This window comes from Caenorhabditis remanei, chromosome V, assembly GCF_010183535.1.
Source record: "Caenorhabditis remanei strain PX506 chromosome V, whole genome shotgun sequence".
NCBI classification, from domain to species: Eukaryota; Metazoa; Nematoda; class Chromadorea; order Rhabditida; family Rhabditidae; genus Caenorhabditis; species Caenorhabditis remanei.
The window spans coordinates 21,354,997-21,372,705 of NC_071332.1; the positions used below are offsets into that span (position 1 = coordinate 21,354,997).

The window sequence follows — 17,709 nt, forward strand, 5'->3', positions numbered from 1 at the left end:
ACGACACCGAATACAGAAAATGTAAGCATTAGGTTTTTGTAATTACCCATGGATCGAGAGCTCTTTCGGATGATGAGAACGATTAGTAAAATGTTAGCACATAGAGATAAAGAAGGTTTAATGAAGCAGGTAATGAGGGAGAAGGTCATGTTGAGCATTTGAAAGAAAACATATTTGAATTCAGGGTCTCTCTGGTTTTTATAAATGTAAAGTGTATTTACTTCATTTCCCACGTACTTGGTTCCGCCTTATCAGAGTTTATCTCCAGTAACAAGAACTTTTCAAACTTAGAGATCAACTCAGGACTTGATTAATTTGGCCTGGGAGTTCTGATAATACGAGTTCTATGCGTAAAAAAAGCGTGAGAATGAACTGGTGAGAACTGGAAGGAATTTCCTGGTTTGAAATGATCCAGTATAAATGAAAAAAATTGATTGAATATTTGTTTATGTACAAAACTAATTACGCTCTCAATGAAAACACTCTAGAATTAGTTGCCGACCGATCCTCGACCAAATCCGATGCCGTGTGAACTTTCGCTCGATTCTTGTTTCTCCTCACAAAATTCAAAATAGCCATCCGGTAATCCTTAATAAAACACATTGGTACAATGGCATCCATGAACGGTTGAGTAGTGATCAGCGGAAGGATCACAACTTCTACCGGTCCCATATTCATTTTAAGAATCGGGAAGCATAACAGAATTCCAGCCGGGATAAACATTAGGAACACTGGGAAAAGGGTTTGGGCGATTAGGGAGTGGAAGAGTTGCCGCTGCATTTCTAGCGTCCGTTGGGATATCGATTGGAGCTCCCGTGCGGATTGGATGAGCTCCCGACGGAGACGGAGCCAGCAGTAGATGATGGTAGAGAAGCCGGAGGTCTGTAACCACAATTTAGGTAATTTAGCAACAAAAAAAAATAAAACTCACAATAATAACTCCTAGATTTGCTAAAAACAAGAAATCAGGGATACTAGCATACTCTTGGCCGGTGATTCTATCGATTCTCTAAAATTATTATAAAATTTTTGGATTTCAAACAATTTCAACAAAATTCTGACTTACATAGAACCAGGAACTTGCATATGTATAATCCTTGACATCATTCAACCCATAGTTTTCAGCCATTGTCTCCTGGATATGCCCTTCTACCTCTGGATTCTCCCCTGCCACAAATATAGCAACGATCCACCATTCCAGGCTAACAACCACAAAAATTATAATAAGAATGTTGTAATACGGCCAAGAGAACAATTCCAAGCGGTGTGGCTTACATACAGCAAGATAGCGATAGACAAAGTGATAGACTAGCAGAAGCATGATCATCCCGTAGCAGGCACAATTCAAGGCTGTAATTTTTTTGTTCTATTTTGTCCACGAGGAGTACACGGAGGTGTCACTTACCGATATACCAAAAACTAATCCTTCTCGGCAACCCTAACACATTCCTACTGAAGATTATATAAGCGCCATTGAAAAAGTGAAGCATAGGTTGATTTGTGACATCAATGATAGCAAATACCACACCAAAACTTGAGAATAAAAGCATAAGGTATTTATAGTTGCCCATGGATCGAGGACTCTTTCGGATGATTAATGAGATTAGGAGGGAATTGCCAAGGATGGCTAGCAGGGCGTTGAAGTAGCAGGAGATGAGAGAGAAGGTGAGTTTGGTGAACATGGGTGTTGGCTGAAAATGTGAAATGTTGGTGTCAAGGGAGGGGTTTCATGGTTCGAAAAACATAGTGATGTTATAATGTTCTGGTTGGGTGAGATGGAAAGAAAAAATAAAAGATAACGAGTTCATAGGACGTAGTAGGCAAAGCATATGTTGAGCTTGTGATTTAGCCTTGCCATTTGGATGATTTTAGGCTTAAAGGCTTTCAGATTTAAACTTTAAGCTTAAAGGGGGCGGGGCTTAATTCAAGGCTTAAAGGCCTTATGGGGTTATTCACCTCCGGAAAAAATGTTTTTTCCGGAGGTGAATAACCCCATCATGGTTTCAAGCCTGAATAATTTTAGGCATTGCTCGGTATTAGCGTTAAAAATGAAGGATTTTTGAGCCATAAACCATTTTTTTAAAGTTAAAAATGGTTAAAAAATGAAAAATTAAGAAGTTCTGAGTTATCCAGTTAAAAATGTCCCGTTTTAAACTGAAAAATCATATAAAATCCCTTGGCTCTATTCCAGTTTAGATGTCCTTCAAAAACTCAAGCGTCCCTTAAAACACTTAAACGTCCCTTGAAACACTTAGACGTCCCTCGAAACACTTAGACGTCCTTTCAAACTCTTATTTTTTTTAAACGTCCTTTCAAAAGTTCAGACGTCCCAAAAAACGTTTAAACGTCCCATAAAATGTTTAGACGTCCCTTGAAATCCCAAAATATAGTTCTGAAGATTTAAACGTCCCAAAAAACAATTAGACGTCCCAAAAAACATTTAACCGTCCCAAAAAATATTTAGACGTCCCTTGAACACTTTCAGTGGCTTTTAGTGTTGAAGGGACGTCTAAACATTTTTTGGGACGTTTAAACGTTTTTTGGGACGTCTAAATGTTTCCTGGGACGTCTAATTATTTAAAACCAAATTTTCGGACTTCAAGGGACGTCTCAATATTTAATGGGACGTCTAAACATTTTTTGGTACGTCTAAATGTTTTTTGGGACGTTTAAACATTTTTTAACATATTTGGGATCCGAAAGGACGTTCAAATGTTTCAAGGGACGTCTAAGTGTTTCAAGGGACGTCTAAGTGTTTTTTGGGACGTTCAAGTTTTCAAAGGACATCTAAACTGGAATAGAGCCAATCCCTTTAAATTAGCCAAAATTACGTTCTTGATTCAGAAACTGCATTTTGAGTCCCGAAAAATGACAAGAAATCGGTTTTTTTATGCAAAATCAGAATTTCATGCTGAACACAGATGAGATATGTGTATTTTCAGATTTAAAATAGCTGGAACCCTCCAGTTTTTGGGTTAAAATGGGGATTTCAGATGGAAAATGTCAATTTTGAGTAAAAAAAAGCCCAGAAATGTTTTTTTTTGAGTTGGAGACCCGATTTTTCTGCTGAAAATTAGTTTTTAGGAATCTGCGCTGAAAATTGAGTTTTATGTTGAAGCTGAAAATCAAGTTTTAGCCGAAAATGACAATTTTTTACCTTAAAAAACTAAGAAGTGGTCTCAAAGTCTCTATGCCCTCATCTTTGAATTTCAGTTTACGCCTCACCGCTTCTTGATCAGATCACGAAGAGAAATGCTTTGAGAGATCAACGAAAAGGAACAAAATATCATAACCAGAGATCAACTCAGTGGTTCCTGTACTTGAGGAAGTAGACTAGACACTCTCATGGGAATTCTAGTTTTGTGTGAAATTATTGTGATGATATGAATTCTTTTACGCATGAATGAGAGAGAACATGAGGAAATTATGATGGTGATGAAAAATGGGTTCCGGGGATCTGAGATACACGAAAGTAGGAACTTTTGACTAAAAAATCGAGAACTTATATTCAAAAAGGCATCATTAAAGACATTTTTTCAAAATCAAGACTTGATCTCAGGAACCAAAATGGGTATTGACGATGTTCTCGACATGAATAGCAGATAATTCGTCTGTAAAAAGTGATGTTGGGTGTCCAGGGACACTCCTATACATCAATGTTTGTCCAGTTGTCCATTTCTTCCCATAGCCAACTTTCCCAGTGAGCATTCTACACAAGACAGGCGGTTCGGGGCACATTTATTGATTTTAAGATTTTGCACCCCAAAAAAATTGATGAATTCCAAATTTCCGCTGCTACGTCTCCCCGCCCTCCCTTTAAACAAAATTTTAGCTCATTTCAATGTTTTTGAGATGTAAGTTTCAGTTAAATTATTGTTATAAACTTTTGATTTCAGAGTATCTCTATCAGTATGCAGTAATCGATGTAAAAATCGGTGCATGCAATTCCGAAATTCGACTAAACTGAAGAAACAAATTGAGAAATTCCATGTGGAATTTTTGACTTCTTGCAAAATTCGAATCAAATTCTATCCATCGCTGACGCAAGAGTTGGTTTTTGTATTGAAAAAATTGGAAGAGTCAGAACATTTGAATAACTATAAGAATGTTAAAAATGATCTGTATATTAATGGGGACTGGAAACCAAATCGTCGTACGATCGGTCATGCCGAATGGTATCCGTTGTGAGTTTGAATTTGAATGTCCCATATTTTTCGGAGTTCAAATATTTTTAGTTGGCTGTGTAGATGACTTCATAAGCTTCATTTTTGTAGTTGACAATTTTTGGATAGCTCCGCCTACTTTTAAGATACGCGTGTTTTTGAAGATGGGCGGCCATAGTGAGGGGAGAGAGGGCGAGGGGGAAGAGGCAGCAGATAATCTGGATGTAACATCTTTAACAGAATTGTCAAAAATCGGGCCGGCCTGGCCCGGCCTGGAAATTTTCGAAAAAAAAGAGTAAAAATGCTTAAATTATCATACATATTCATATTTTGATTCATATTTAAATGTTTATTCGAAAACTATACTTTTTTCAAAAAAGTTCAAAAAATCTCCAAAAATTTCCAAAAAAAATTCAAAAACTCAAAATGTTTTCAAAACATGTTTCAAAACCGGCCGAGCGGGCCGGGCCGGGCTACGGGCCGGGCCGAGATTTTTCCTGATTTTGGCCCGGCCCGTGACAAGTCTGATCTTTTAAGGCGCATATCTCAAAAGTGCTATCAAAAAGTGATCAACTACAAGCATGTAACTCCAGGTCTGACTGATATGCATGATAAAAATTAGAAAGAAAAAAAAAGTAACGCCCGTCATTGTTTTAAAACTTTGTTTTTCTCATTATTAATAGAGTTTTTTTTCAACAAAAAATTGTTTTCAGCACTAAACCATACGTTTCGGAATATTTACTAACAGTTCACCATTTGAATAGTTCTGCCAGTTCTGCTACATTAACATGGGTCTCTTACCTGTCCGATTTGTTCTCGGTCCCAGCAACATCTCTTGCCATCAATTATAATTGTTTTGGGACAGAAGACATCGATAGAATCATGGAATGCCACTGCTCGCTTACAAGTTTTGAAATTGATAGTGATATCAGTCAAGAAGTAGATCAAAAACTTGCGATTTCAATTCTAGAACGTCAAAATGCCACGAAAGAGCTAAAGATATCTTTGAAACCTACTAACGAGACCTTTCAATTCGATCTCAACTCTTTCCACAACATTCCAGAGTATCTAGAAATTGGATATTCGTTTTGGGTCAAGTGGGAACAGGTTTTCGATTTGAGATCTAATGCCAATTATCTCCTGAGATCGAACTTTTCAAATTTTCATTTCAAAGACTTGGTAGAGAAGTGGAAAGGTGGCTGGACACCGAAATGGAATCGTATTATGATTGAAGCTAACGAAATTCTGGATATCGACTCATGGATTACAGATCCTGTAATTAATCTCAGTGCGAGAGAAATCGATAGCAGACATTTAATGATTATGTGAGTCTTTTTAATGGGATAACCATCAAACATGGTCAGGTTGTGTAGATAAATAATAGAGCTATATTTTAGTAGTTGAGCACTTTTGATAACTCCGCCCACTAACAAAAAATCTACTCAAAAAATTAATTTAGAATTTATTATTTTAGAATCTTTTCAGAAACCCCGTCATCCATGCATACAAATTCCAAGACAAGTGCAACTACCCATTCGGGGAGATTATAAAAAATGGGTATAATATCACTCGCTGCGATAAATCAATTGCAACAGTCACTGTCGAGAACCAAAAAATTGGATGGTTCATAATTCAGAGCAATGAACCGAATGCTGGACACTTTGTTTATTCCCATAAGCGAACTTACTATTGTAATTAAATTGCTTTTTTGTATTCTTCTGATATTTAATATAATTTTAATAAAGCATGCCACTCATCTTGCTTTTTCAGACCATGTTGGGAAGGTGCTCAACTGTTTATTTATAGAAAATATTACGTAGAGCTAACAAGTAAAAACTTGCTAGAAATTTGAAGGTAGTAGTCGAGGGCTGAAACTCTTGCTGGAAGTTTTTTTTTTTGAAAAGCAAATTAGATCAGAACGGTATCAATTTTTATATAGAAGCAAGGTTACGAGTTTAAAGAATCACTAATGTAAAATTATGAAAATTTTATATTTCAAATTTCAAAAACTTGAACCTTGCGGAAAAACAAAACGTGAACTTTGGGAAAACTGTAGTTTTCGAGGGAAAATCTCTATGAAGATTAACCATAGCATCCCAATCAAAACAACAGAGAGAATTCACTGAGAATGGGTAAATTTCGAATTAGAGAAAAAAAATGTACGAAATAAATCCCAGACGAGTCCCGTCGCAATCAATTCAACCTTGGAGAAATGATAGAAAACAAAGAGGAACAACCGAAACGAAATGACACAGAGGGAGATTCTGATGAAACACCACTGAATCTGAGAATGCAAGATAAGATCGAAAAATCGGGTTTTGTGAAACTTCCAGGTGTGTCGCACGGCTTGCGTTTGTTATTTAAAGTTGCAAGCATGAACTGGGACAATACCTTAATTTTAAGAAAGTGTACATACGCATCATTTACATTCTGTATTTCAGGATGCAACGAATTCAAATACGACTGGAATGATTACACGTTCATTAAAGAGTTAGGCACGGGAGCGTCAGGAAGCGTTTTTTTGTATGAACTGAAAAAACAGAAGGTTGCTATCAAAATGATTCATAGAGCTCCCGGACTTCCACAACATTCAGAAATGTTTCTGACCGAATTAAAGATTTTGGAAAGTTTGAAATCTCCATTCATCATTCAGATATTTGGTTATCTTCTGTCGGAAGTGAGTTAAAAAACGCTATACATTGAAAATTCGAAAAGTACTTCAGAAGGAAATGAAACTCATTCTGGAGCCTATGAAAATGAGCGTGGAGTCGTTGATTAAACCGAATGAGCTTTTGCCAAAGCAAGTGGTTAGAATGATCATATACAAAGCCATCTGTGGTATAGAGTTTTTGCTCACTCAAGTAAAAACCAATCACAAAACAGAAAAATACATGTTTTCTTTTCAGAATCTCCTTCATTCCGACATCAAGCCTTCCAACATGCTTTTGGACGAAAATGGAGAAGTGAAACTATCAGATTTTGGAATTTCAATCGATTTTACAAAAAAGAAATATTCCGGCGGCACTTTGATTTATACTCATCCGGATGTTATTGGATCTTTCTTGACTCCAGATGTGAAGTTTGATTTGTGGTCCATTGGTATTAGTGCAATGGAATTATGGCAAGGCACCCACCCATTTGAGAGTGTCAAAACCCAAATCCAGCTTGTGAATTGTATACAGTCTTGGGAACCTTCAATTAGGCGGAAAGTGAGTTTTCATTGTTTTTATGGAAAACACTAAATTAATTTTTTAGGATGACGGTTATGAGGAGATTCTGGATTTCGTTTTAATTTGTTTAGATCGAAATGACGACAAATTGTCAATAAATAAAGTAAAGGAACACTCTTACTTTCGCCAGTTCGATGTCAACGATAAAGAACCGTATATCTGGATCAAAAACAAGTTCGAGTGAATTATTTCATCAGCATTTTCTCAATTGCAATCTAAACTTCTCTACTGATAATCTTTATTCCTCCGTCTGGTCATCTCTGTCAAAACTCTTCCATCTCAACAAAATTCGATCAACCGGTAATTGATCTCATTAACAAAACTCATTTGGTTGATAGATCCTGTCAAAATAAAGAAGAATTTATTTTTTAACTCATTATTTTAATCAGACATGCAAGTATATTATCTGCTAGACAGGTGATTTTGAAGGTTCTCGGGGCTCGGGGGGACGCAATACAAACGAGCAAACATGACAAACTTTGAGAGGGTGTTACGGTATGAATGATTGACCCATAAAGAAAATTATGTATAAACCAAACAGAACAAGTCAATAACTCCATTTTTGTAGTTGACAACTTTTTTGTACGAACATTCCCTAGCATGTTATGTATCGACAAAGTCTTTTCTGCTTAAAATTGACCAATTTCAGTGCAAAATGGTGCGATTTTAGAGCTGTCCACTTAAAATGACCGTAACTCTCTAGGGAGCGTTCGTACAAAAAAGTTGTCAACTACAAAAATAAAGCTTTACCTTTGTTCTGTAAGATCTATAAATATTTTTACTTTGTCGGACAACCATTGATACCGTAACACATTCCTAAAGTTGGACAATTTCAATCATCTGAAAATGTCCAAAGTTCATATACGTTTGCACGGCCCTGTATGTACATCTCAAAAACATTGAAATGAGCTAAAATGTTGTTTAAAGGGAAGGCGGGAAGACGTAGCAGCAGAAATTTGGAATTCATCAAAATTTTTGGGGTGCAAAATCTTAGAATCAATTAATGTGCCCCGAACTGCCTGTCTTGTGTAGAATGCTCACTGGGAAAGTTGGCTATGGGAAGAAATAGACAACTGGACAAACATTGATGTATAGGAGTGTCCCTGGACATCCAACATCACTTTTTACAGACGAATTATCACCTATTCATGTCAAGAACATCGTCAACATAGATTTTACGTTCAGAGATTCATTAAAGTCTTTTTTATCTTTTTTTAAATATCATTTTCATTTCCCTCCAAATACTCACATGCGCGCTCTACCGAAAAAGTGATCTTATGAACCCAGCGGTTTTTTTTAGGTTGATTTGGTGGATCGATGCCTTATAATTTCAAACAGACATAAATATCAAGTATATCATCTGCTAGACAGGTGATTTTGAAGGTTCTCGGGGGGACTTGTGGGGGAAGCAATGAAAGCGAGTCAAAAATCTTATTCTAATTTTTTTCCATGCTCTCCACCATCATATCTCAAATATTCACCTATTTACTCCCTCTCCTTTCCTGGTTGTGCAATGCCATCCTTATCTTTCTGATCCTCCAAAGAAGTCCCCAGGCACTGGGAGGCTATAAGTATCTTATGCTGATTTTCAGCGTGTTTGGTGTAGCTTTTGGAGTGATCAATGTCACGAGTCAACCGAAACTTCATTTCTATCAAGCAGCCTATATAATATTTAGTGAGAATCCATTGGGATTACCCAGAAAAGTGTCTTTTTGGTATCTAGGTAACGTTTTGTGCGGGGTTTTTCCATTTTCATACACATTTTCCAGCTCTCAACTGTGCTATGTATGCGATGACTCTCTATCTTCTGGCATTTCATTTCGTGTACCGATACCTTGCTGTTTGTAAGCCACATAAGCTACAATGGTTCACTTATCCGTATTTTTTGGTGATGATTGGCATATTTCTGATGGTTACTTTCGATTGGTGGTTTATGGCGGTGTGGTTGGCAGGGGAGGATGAGGAGGTGGAGGAGTATATTAGGTAGGTTATGTGCGCTCCATTGAGAATATCAATTTGAGATATCAAGACGTGTACTCCTCGTGGACAAGTGGAAATTTCAGGGTTTTGAAGTGTAGGCGGATTTTTGACTGGTTTTCAGGTTTTTAGATCAAAACTTCCAATTATACAATTTTAACTCTTTTATAGAAAAAAACGGTAAAAAATTAATCAAAATCAAGGTTAACGTGTGTACTCCTCGAGGACAACTCAAAGGATGGAAACGAATTTTTAGGCGTTTTAGGCTATTCCAACAGTGTGTTTTGTGGGGTTTTGTTGATTTTCAGTCGATTTTTTGCCCGTTTTATGCTCTTTGCTAAAAAATTATTGCAAAATGCGTAAAACCTCAGGGAGCACGGCCTCAACTTCAAAATCCGAAAATTTCAACTTGTCCACGAGGAGTACACGATACTAATCCTCTTTTTGGCCGTTTTCTGGGTATTTTTAATATTTTGTTTTGGCTTTTTCTATGAAAACGAAAAAAATTGTATAATTGAAAATTTAGATTTTAAAAAAACTCCGAAATCATCAAAACCCACCTCAACTTCAAAATCCCAAAATTTCCTCTTGTCCACGAGGAGTACACGACTCCTATCTCTGTCAATTTTATTTTTCTCATTGTCAATAGAGCATATTTGCTGACTAAATACTTTGAATTTTTAACTTTAGAGAATCCGCTAAATAATAGAACCCATTTCCAGTGACAGCATGCGTCAAACCTTCAACTTGACTTGCCAGGACTATACCTATGCGGCGTCGCTTTTCTATGTGAGTTTCTAAAAAGTGTTGTATATCATTAGAAAGCTGAGATCATGAGGATTCTGAATTAGTTTTCAGATTTGAGATAGTTAGAACGGGGGCGGAGTTACAAGACCATTAGTGTCGCTAACCTAGTCGCTATCTCCTTTTCTATGTGAGTTTTTGATATTGCATTGATTATGATATATGACTGAATAGCTGAAACTATGAGGATTCTGAATCCATTTTTAGATTTAAGATAGGTCCTAAGGGGGCGGAGATACGGTAGCTACGAAATTTTTAATAAAAATTTTCAGCGCAAAAACCCAATCACCGGCATGGAATCCGCTAGCCTTCCTGATTTCCTCTTCGTGCTCAACCTGGTTCTTATTATAGTGAGTCAAAACATCACCTGCTTTAAGAATTCTCATAAATTTTCAGACTTCTGGCTTCTCCATAATCACATATTGCTGGTTCAAACTCCACACCGTGTTCCTCAAAACCAAAATTCATTTCCATTTCCGTCCGTCCCAATCCCGTCGGACACTCGAAATGCAGCATCAACTATTCCGTTCCCTGGTCGCCCAAACCCTGTTTCCTGTGTTCTTGTTATTTTTCCCAGCGGGTGTCCTTCTAGGTTTTCCGGTTTTCAAATTCGAGCCGGGACCCCTTGAAGCCATGATATTACCGCTTATTGCGACGGAACCTGTGATAGATTCTCTGGTACCTATGTATTTTATAAAGGATTACCGGAAGGCTATCAGAGGGGTGTTTAGAAAGGGGGTGGGGGCGGAGAGGTCGACGACTATGTCACCGGGGAACGTTAGGGTGCATCCGATATGATAGCGACTTAGGACAACTGAAAATTCATCATCGATACAAAATCTCTTGCAACTCCGCCCCCTTTCTACCTATCTCAAATTTGAAAACTGATTTAGAATCCTCACGTGTTCAACTTTCCAGTCATATACATATACAATTCAATATGTGAAGTTTTGACTCACTATAATAAGAACCAGGTTGAGCACAAAGAGGAAATCAGGAAGGCTTGCGGATTCCATGCCGGTGATTGGGTTTTTGCGCTGAAAAAGAATTTAAATTTTTTTTTTAATCGAGTAGCCCGGAATTGAGCCCCGTATTTCAGCTCCCTTTTGACCTATCTCAAATCTGAAAACGGATTCAGAATCCTCATAGTTTCAGCTTTTCATTCATATGCAACACTTTTCAGGAACTCACATAGAAAAGGAGATAGCAAATAGGATAGCGACTTAGGATAGCTAAAAATTCATTCTCTGCACTAATCGTCTTGTAACTCCGCCACCTTTCTACCTACTTGAAATTTGAAAACTGATTTAGAATCCTCACATGTTCAACTTTCCAGTCATATACATATACAATTAAATTTCAAAAACTCACATAGAAAAGCGACGCCGCATAGGTATAGATAGTCCTGGGAAGTCAAGTTGAAGGTTTGACGCATGCTGTCACTGGAAATGGGTTCTATTATCCGGTTTTTAATATCAAAAATTTCAATTATACAATTTTAACTAAGCTTTCATTGTAAAAATGTTATAAAATTTTGAAAAAAAAACACAGAAAACGGACAAAAACAAGGTTAGTATTGTGTATTCCTCGTGGACAAGTGAAAATTTAGGTTTTTAGAATTTGAACAGTTTTTGATCGTTTTTTTGTTGGTTTTTTTGCAGAACTTTTAATAAAATGTGTGTATCCATGCAGAACTAACAAAAAATAGCAAAACATAGGCAGAAATACGATGAAATTCCACTGATAATGGTCAGAAACAGACCTAGGGCGGTTGGTTACCAGTTTTGTACCTAAAACCCCGTTCTAGATAGTTGTAATCCTTCCCAGTTTCATTCATTTCATTCCACATCCGTTATCATCTTCAGAAAGTTTGCTCCACTGGCAATTCTTAATTTCTACGTGACCCCGCCTCACCCCCCCCCTTGTTATTCCACGTATCTTCTTTTTCAAGTTTTTCTTATTCCTTTATTTTCCCTCATAAAAATGTCATCGGACTCGAGTACACCACAACAAACAACATCTAAATCAAAAAGTAAAGAGGATGACCGCCTTCTCACACTCAAACCATCCACCTCTGAAGCTGAAGCCACTATATACAATCAGCGAATGTTCTGGAATCTCGAGGAGGTCATGACTTATATAGGTTAGTCCCCGACGCCTAGACACCGCCCATTTTCATTCCCAGGCGCCCGCTACCCATACTACCGTACCACCGTTCTCCCTATCTGCATCGTCTACTTCTTCATCTATTTTGCGTCTCGTGTCATCTTGGAAACCAAGAAAATGAGTCTGAACGAGGTGGCTGAAAACAACGGGACCCATGAGTTCTTCTACTCGAAATGTCTGCCGAACAACGAGGATGACTCGCTGAAAGTTGCGGAAAAAGCGGACTTCCTGCATGTGGAGATCCCAAAGGGAGAGCTTACTATAGTGATGAATGCGTTGTTCATGTTCGCGACGACTACTATCAGCCCAAGGATTATGGTACTCGTGTGTATTGGGATGAATAGTTTGTGCTATTTCATCATGTCGCATTTCCCGACGCAGTTGCAGATGATGATTTATTTGTCGCAGATTTTTACGGAGGTAAGCAACTAGAAATTAAATTTAAACACAAATCCAGAATCCTTAAAATTTCAGCTTGCTAGAAATATAAGTTTTCTCAAAAATCTTTTTGTTAGTCTTGTGTAGTTCTCGTGGACAACAGTTGTGGGTTTTAACCTGTAACTTTCCCTTTAAAACCGATGTATCCCCGGTCAACCTTTGACCGATACCAATTTTTAAAACAGATTCAGAATCCTCACGTTTTCAGCTTTCTACCTATACCAGTTTCAAATATTTTCCATAAAAAGTAGCATGGCTAGAAAGCTGAAAACGTGAGGATTCTGAATCTGTTTTCAAAATTTTAAAACGTAAAAAACTCGCTGAGATATAGGGGAGTTTGTGAGATGCGCTTTTCACTCTTTTCAAGTCCTGTGTGACAACAGCCCTTGACTTTGACGGGAACCGGTAGGAGATACATTTTTATTTTGAAATCTTGTATGGCTAGAAAGCTGAAGACGTGAGGATTCTGAATCTGTTTTTCGGTTTTCGATATGTTGAAAACTAGCAGAGATACATAATCTTTAAAAAATACACCTTCAGATCTACCGTATCGTCGCCACTGTCACCATCGCCGAGTCCGTCCCAAAATTCCATCGGGTGCCTGCACTGGAGTAGTGTTCGGGACAAAAATTCTCCCCACCCGATGAGTCATCATGAGATAAGATCTCCGAAAATGAAGGGATACACCGTGTCGGAGATAAGATCTATGGAGGGATACCCCGTAGCGGAGATTACAATCTCCGCGGTTATGATAAGTTATGATAAGTCATTATGATAATTAATTATGATTATTAATTATGATTATTAATTATGATTTTTTTGAATGAAATTTCAAATTTTTTCACAATTTATTAAAATTTTGCACATTTTTAGATTTTGGCTAGAAATTTCAGAAAAAGAAAACTTTTTACGCCTCAGGAAAAAAGTTTTTGCATTTTTGAAATTTTCACTTCATAATGCTCATGGCCTAGAAATCCAATTGTTAGGCCGAGTGCAATTGTAGGTATAATGCCCAGGTAAGTTCCTTCCAGTCGGGGATACTGTACATTATTGAAGAGACAGGAGAGACGACAGAGAAATGTACGAACGGGCACCGACACAAGATTTTTAAATTATTCTCGTGTAGGTGGTCGAGATTAAAATCTAACTCTTCACGTTGAAAAAAAAAAGACAAATCATTCAATGTCAAAAATCTGTTCGTGAGCCGACACAAGATTTTAAATGTTTCTTGTGTCGGAGGTCGAGATTAAAATCTAACTCTTCACGTTGAAAAAAAAAAAAGACAAATCATTCAATGTCAAAAAAAAAGACTGTTCGTGACCATGAAAATCTTTATTGCAAAAAAAACTTATTCAATCCAAAATTCTTGCATATCCTCTATTGAGGTCCACACATCGATTACACATTTTAAGAATCATTCGACCTTCTTCAAACGTCCAGACCAGCTTTCCAGCACAACACTTCATCACAGCTACATCCAGCTTCCCTTTTGACTTGTCAAGAACTCTGAGTGGTGTATCTGAAATATCAAGATGAATAAAAACTTTGCATACAGAAAACAAGTACCGTCAAAGCTAATTTCTCCAAATTGTTCTCGCGAAACCTTCTTTGGTTTTGTTGCACGAGTTCTCGAGACGGGAACTTTCTTGACAGGCGTTTCCAAGAGTTGTTTTCTACTCTTGAAGAGCTTCTTTATCATTGACACTGCAAAAGACAATAATTTTAAAGCAACTGGCGAATCGTTCTTACCTGAATCTTTTTGCGAGTCTGGAATCGATTCTCCGTCATGTTCAGAAACAAATTGGCTTGATGGAGGGGAATATTGGTCGAGAGGAAGCGGAATTTGCAAAGGCTGAACCGTCGGGAAAACAGTAGGACTTGGGTTCAGGAAATCCATGAGAGCAATAAAAACAGTCACCGGTTTGTATCGAGGAAAAAAAGCAAGAATGAAGCTTTTCATAACTTTACAGGAAACAATGCTGACGTCAGAAAGTGGGCGGAGCCAAAAGTGTATAAAAAATCTAATACACCAAAAATATAACTTTTTGCTGTATGCAGAATAATATGAATTCTCTGAGATCAATTAGAACCTATTCTGCGCATACAATGTGTACAAAGCCGTCAAGAAGATTCATATTTGAATTTCGAACGGACATGTCAAACAGCACCTCATTTATAATTCATTGTGAATAAAGTTCTCGTTATAAAAAATTTATTCTTTCACTATGGAAACACTCAATCAGCACATGCGACAAGTGAGGAAGCAGATTCAAATGAGAAAACATACAAAGAGTGCTGTATTTGAGCACATCTACTCATAGATCTACTTTTTTGTCCGGTGACGTTTTTCTCTATCAATTAACAATTTCATCTGATTGTCATACACATGTACATGTCCTCCACTTGTTTTATTCTTTCAATACTTGCTTTGACCCCATTGCGGTTTTCAATGTAGATGGTCTTCATTCGGTATAGTGGTCTGCAATATTGTAAACGGTTACTCTAGAGATTGTCTACTCATACTTTATGGGAATCTTACACTCGCAATCTTCATACACTGACATACCAGCCAAAAGTTTTTGCCATCGTAGACTGACGTAAAACTCTATTCTACGTAATTTGTCAAAGCAACCATCATACCATCTTCTCAAGAACTGATTCATATCTTCATTGGAGATTACCCCATACAGATGTATGTTGGCACAATTCATATCCAGTAAATTCCTCAATGTTCCTGGTATGATGATTTCATCCAAATCAAACACCCTCTCATAAACCAACTCGTCTAGAGTGTCCAAGTCTACAGATAATGCTTTTGAGACTTGAACACTCTCCAAAAATCGAGTCACACTGAAACTTTTGACAGGATTCTTCAAAGAGATTGAACATTTCTCAACGAATATGTTGGATAACCATTTGGTAACGTATTCAACTTCTTCTTGTTTTTCAAGATTAAGACTCAGTCTACCAATACTTTGGATAGAGCACAAATCCATCAATTGGTTTGCAATTTCAAATCCATCAAACAGAACGTTATTCGACCAGCGACAAAGACTGTTCTTTCTAGATCTTTCGTTCATTGCACCAACGCTTATGATACCCTTTACTTCTGGACACGCGTTGCGGTAAATGGTTATATCGAATTCATTATCGCTATCAAACTCTATTGACAACGAGTATTGTCGTCTTATTGCACTTTTGACATAGCCTGATGCTTTCTTTGAGCAAAATGATAATGCGACCCTGCAAAAACATCAAGTTTTTTCTGCTAAAAAATACAAACTTACATGTCATGTGGACTCATCTGCAGAAGAATATTTTTCAACACGAGGTATGGGAAGCACAAAAGTGGGAGAGGCATCGCAATGGTGTAAGATGTTGAACTCCACATAAAAAATCAAAGTCACAGACGTAAATGTGTTGTAGAACTGCTAAATGGCTAAAAATATATCTTTAACATCAGAGGCATATGGAAGCTGACAGTATCATACCGTTCGTTTGAATTATTTGAATAAATGTTTCACCTATCTCAGATCAGATCTATAGATATCCTGGCGCCCTCATTAGTGCACAAAAGAACGCTACGCACATGTCAATGATTGACACCTCCCTTCTCCCCCCTCAGGGACAATTAGGTCATTTAAAAGGAGGCTAATATGCGAAATCTTCATTTTTCCGTCAAGAAACTAGAAATGGAACCCGTTCCAAACAACTTTTTCTTTAAGATGTCGAACTCCACATAAAAAATCAAAGTCACAGATGAGTTGTGGAAATGGTAAATGACTGAAAATATAACTTTTACTTGAATCAGACGTTGTCAAGGAATAACAAATGTTGATCTAAAACTGTCATAGAACAAAAGTGAAGTACTATGAAATAGTAATGTTGCAAGTCTCTAAAAACAGCACATTCATATTCCTTTACCCCTAACTCTAGCAACACTCCAACACCACCGACCGGTAAATGAGTTGCCGCGGTGAGCGGTGACGAATGTTCGGTCTACCTAAACGGTGGTGAGTAAAACGAACCCCTTGCAAAGACTGTTCCATACTATTCTTTCTACAGAACAAGGACAGTTTTATGTTAAAAAAATGGGTATCTGAATAGATACCTATAATAATCCTAAATGAAACCACACTCAATGCGTTCAAATCAATTTCATTACTCCTTTCTTTTCCACTTTTTGGTATATTGCCAGAATAATTCCACCTTTTAAAAAATTATTTGAATACTGTTTTCACATATCTCTGATCGCATCTATAGATACCCCTCATTACAGGCGCCCTCCTAAGTGCGCACAAAGAAAGCGCTACGCACATGTCAGTGATTTATGACATTTTCTCCACTAGGTTTTTTTTTTCAGATGAATATTATTGAATCAACAAACTTTTCCGAGAAAAAACAAAGATATTCCCAGTGGATAGAATGTTGAAGCGACATCTCCAGATTATACGTCATCACATGTGAAAAGCTTACCAAATTATAAGTGTAAAAAATATACAACAAAAACTTTGGATGGTACCTTCTTCATAGTTCGCAACGTGGAATTGACACATATGGATGAGGAGAAGCAACACTTGATGGATAAAATAAAAACAAATGTGGAAGATGACGGAGAGACGCGAGAAGGGGAGCATGAGGAAAGAGAAACGCATGACAAATTTTCAAATTGCGCGCTGTCAATGTTTCCGCACCGGTTTTTCTTCTTCTCTCTCGTTTCCACACCGGTTTTCTTCTTCTCGACAAGGCGGAGCTTGGAAGCACAATAAATAAGACACAACAAGGAGGCGATTTCTTCATTCTAAGAAACACTACTGAATGCGTTTCGCCCGATTATGTATGATTATTTTTGAATTCTAATTTTATGTTTTTTTTTGCACTGGCGGTTTCGAACAATGGAGGTTGGAGGTTAGTTCTGGATCAGTTCCATT

The 17,709-nt window shown here is 37.3% G+C and overlaps 6 protein-coding genes across 6 annotated transcripts; 3 read left to right on the top strand and 3 right to left on the bottom strand.

Annotated features, from left to right (window-relative positions):
• Positions 1 to 462: 462 nt before the first annotated feature.
• On the bottom strand, positions 463 to 1,682 carry GCK72_021806 (uncharacterized protein; the record flags this gene model as incomplete). Its single annotated transcript, XM_003091806.2, has 4 exons — positions 463 to 882; positions 932 to 1,009; positions 1,067 to 1,350; positions 1,406 to 1,682. 4 exons carry the CDS (start codon positions 1,680 to 1,682, stop codon positions 463 to 465), a joined length of 1,059 nt encoding a protein of 352 aa, XP_003091854.2.
• A 2,257-nt stretch (positions 1,683 to 3,939) lies between these two features.
• GCK72_021807 (uncharacterized protein) lies at positions 3,940 to 7,577 on the top strand (the record flags this gene model as incomplete). The annotated part of the gene is made up of 8 exons (XM_053734502.1): positions 3,940 to 4,184; positions 4,877 to 5,488; positions 5,649 to 5,854; positions 6,341 to 6,496; positions 6,605 to 6,840; positions 6,887 to 7,024; positions 7,070 to 7,372; positions 7,419 to 7,577. The coding sequence occupies 8 exons, from the start codon at positions 3,940 to 3,942 to the stop codon at positions 7,575 to 7,577; spliced, it is 2,055 nt and encodes a 684-aa protein (XP_053583415.1).
• Positions 7,578 to 8,842: 1,265 nt separating this feature from the next.
• GCK72_021808 (uncharacterized protein) lies at positions 8,843 to 11,401 on the top strand (the record flags this gene model as incomplete). The annotated part of the gene is made up of 6 exons (XM_053734503.1): positions 8,843 to 9,116; positions 9,163 to 9,376; positions 10,093 to 10,159; positions 10,447 to 10,524; positions 10,571 to 10,700; positions 11,358 to 11,401. 6 exons carry the CDS (start codon positions 8,843 to 8,845, stop codon positions 11,399 to 11,401), a joined length of 807 nt encoding a protein of 268 aa, XP_053583416.1.
• Positions 11,402 to 12,157: 756 nt separating this feature from the next.
• On the top strand, positions 12,158 to 13,393 carry GCK72_021809 (uncharacterized protein; the record flags this gene model as incomplete). The annotated part of the gene is made up of 3 exons (XM_053734504.1): positions 12,158 to 12,317; positions 12,360 to 12,760; positions 13,319 to 13,393. 3 exons carry the CDS (start codon positions 12,158 to 12,160, stop codon positions 13,391 to 13,393), a joined length of 636 nt encoding a protein of 211 aa, XP_053583417.1.
• A 737-nt stretch (positions 13,394 to 14,130) lies between these two features.
• GCK72_021810 (uncharacterized protein) lies at positions 14,131 to 14,675 on the bottom strand (the record flags this gene model as incomplete). The annotated part of the gene is made up of 3 exons (XM_053734505.1): positions 14,131 to 14,297; positions 14,345 to 14,482; positions 14,528 to 14,675. The coding sequence occupies 3 exons, from the start codon at positions 14,673 to 14,675 to the stop codon at positions 14,131 to 14,133; spliced, it is 453 nt and encodes a 150-aa protein (XP_053583418.1).
• Positions 14,676 to 15,145: 470 nt separating this feature from the next.
• GCK72_021811 (uncharacterized protein) lies at positions 15,146 to 16,139 on the bottom strand (the record flags this gene model as incomplete). The annotated part of the gene is made up of 3 exons (XM_053734506.1): positions 15,146 to 15,257; positions 15,302 to 16,021; positions 16,066 to 16,139. 3 exons carry the CDS (start codon positions 16,137 to 16,139, stop codon positions 15,146 to 15,148), a joined length of 906 nt encoding a protein of 301 aa, XP_053583419.1.
• Between the last annotated feature and the right edge of the window lie 1,570 nt (positions 16,140 to 17,709).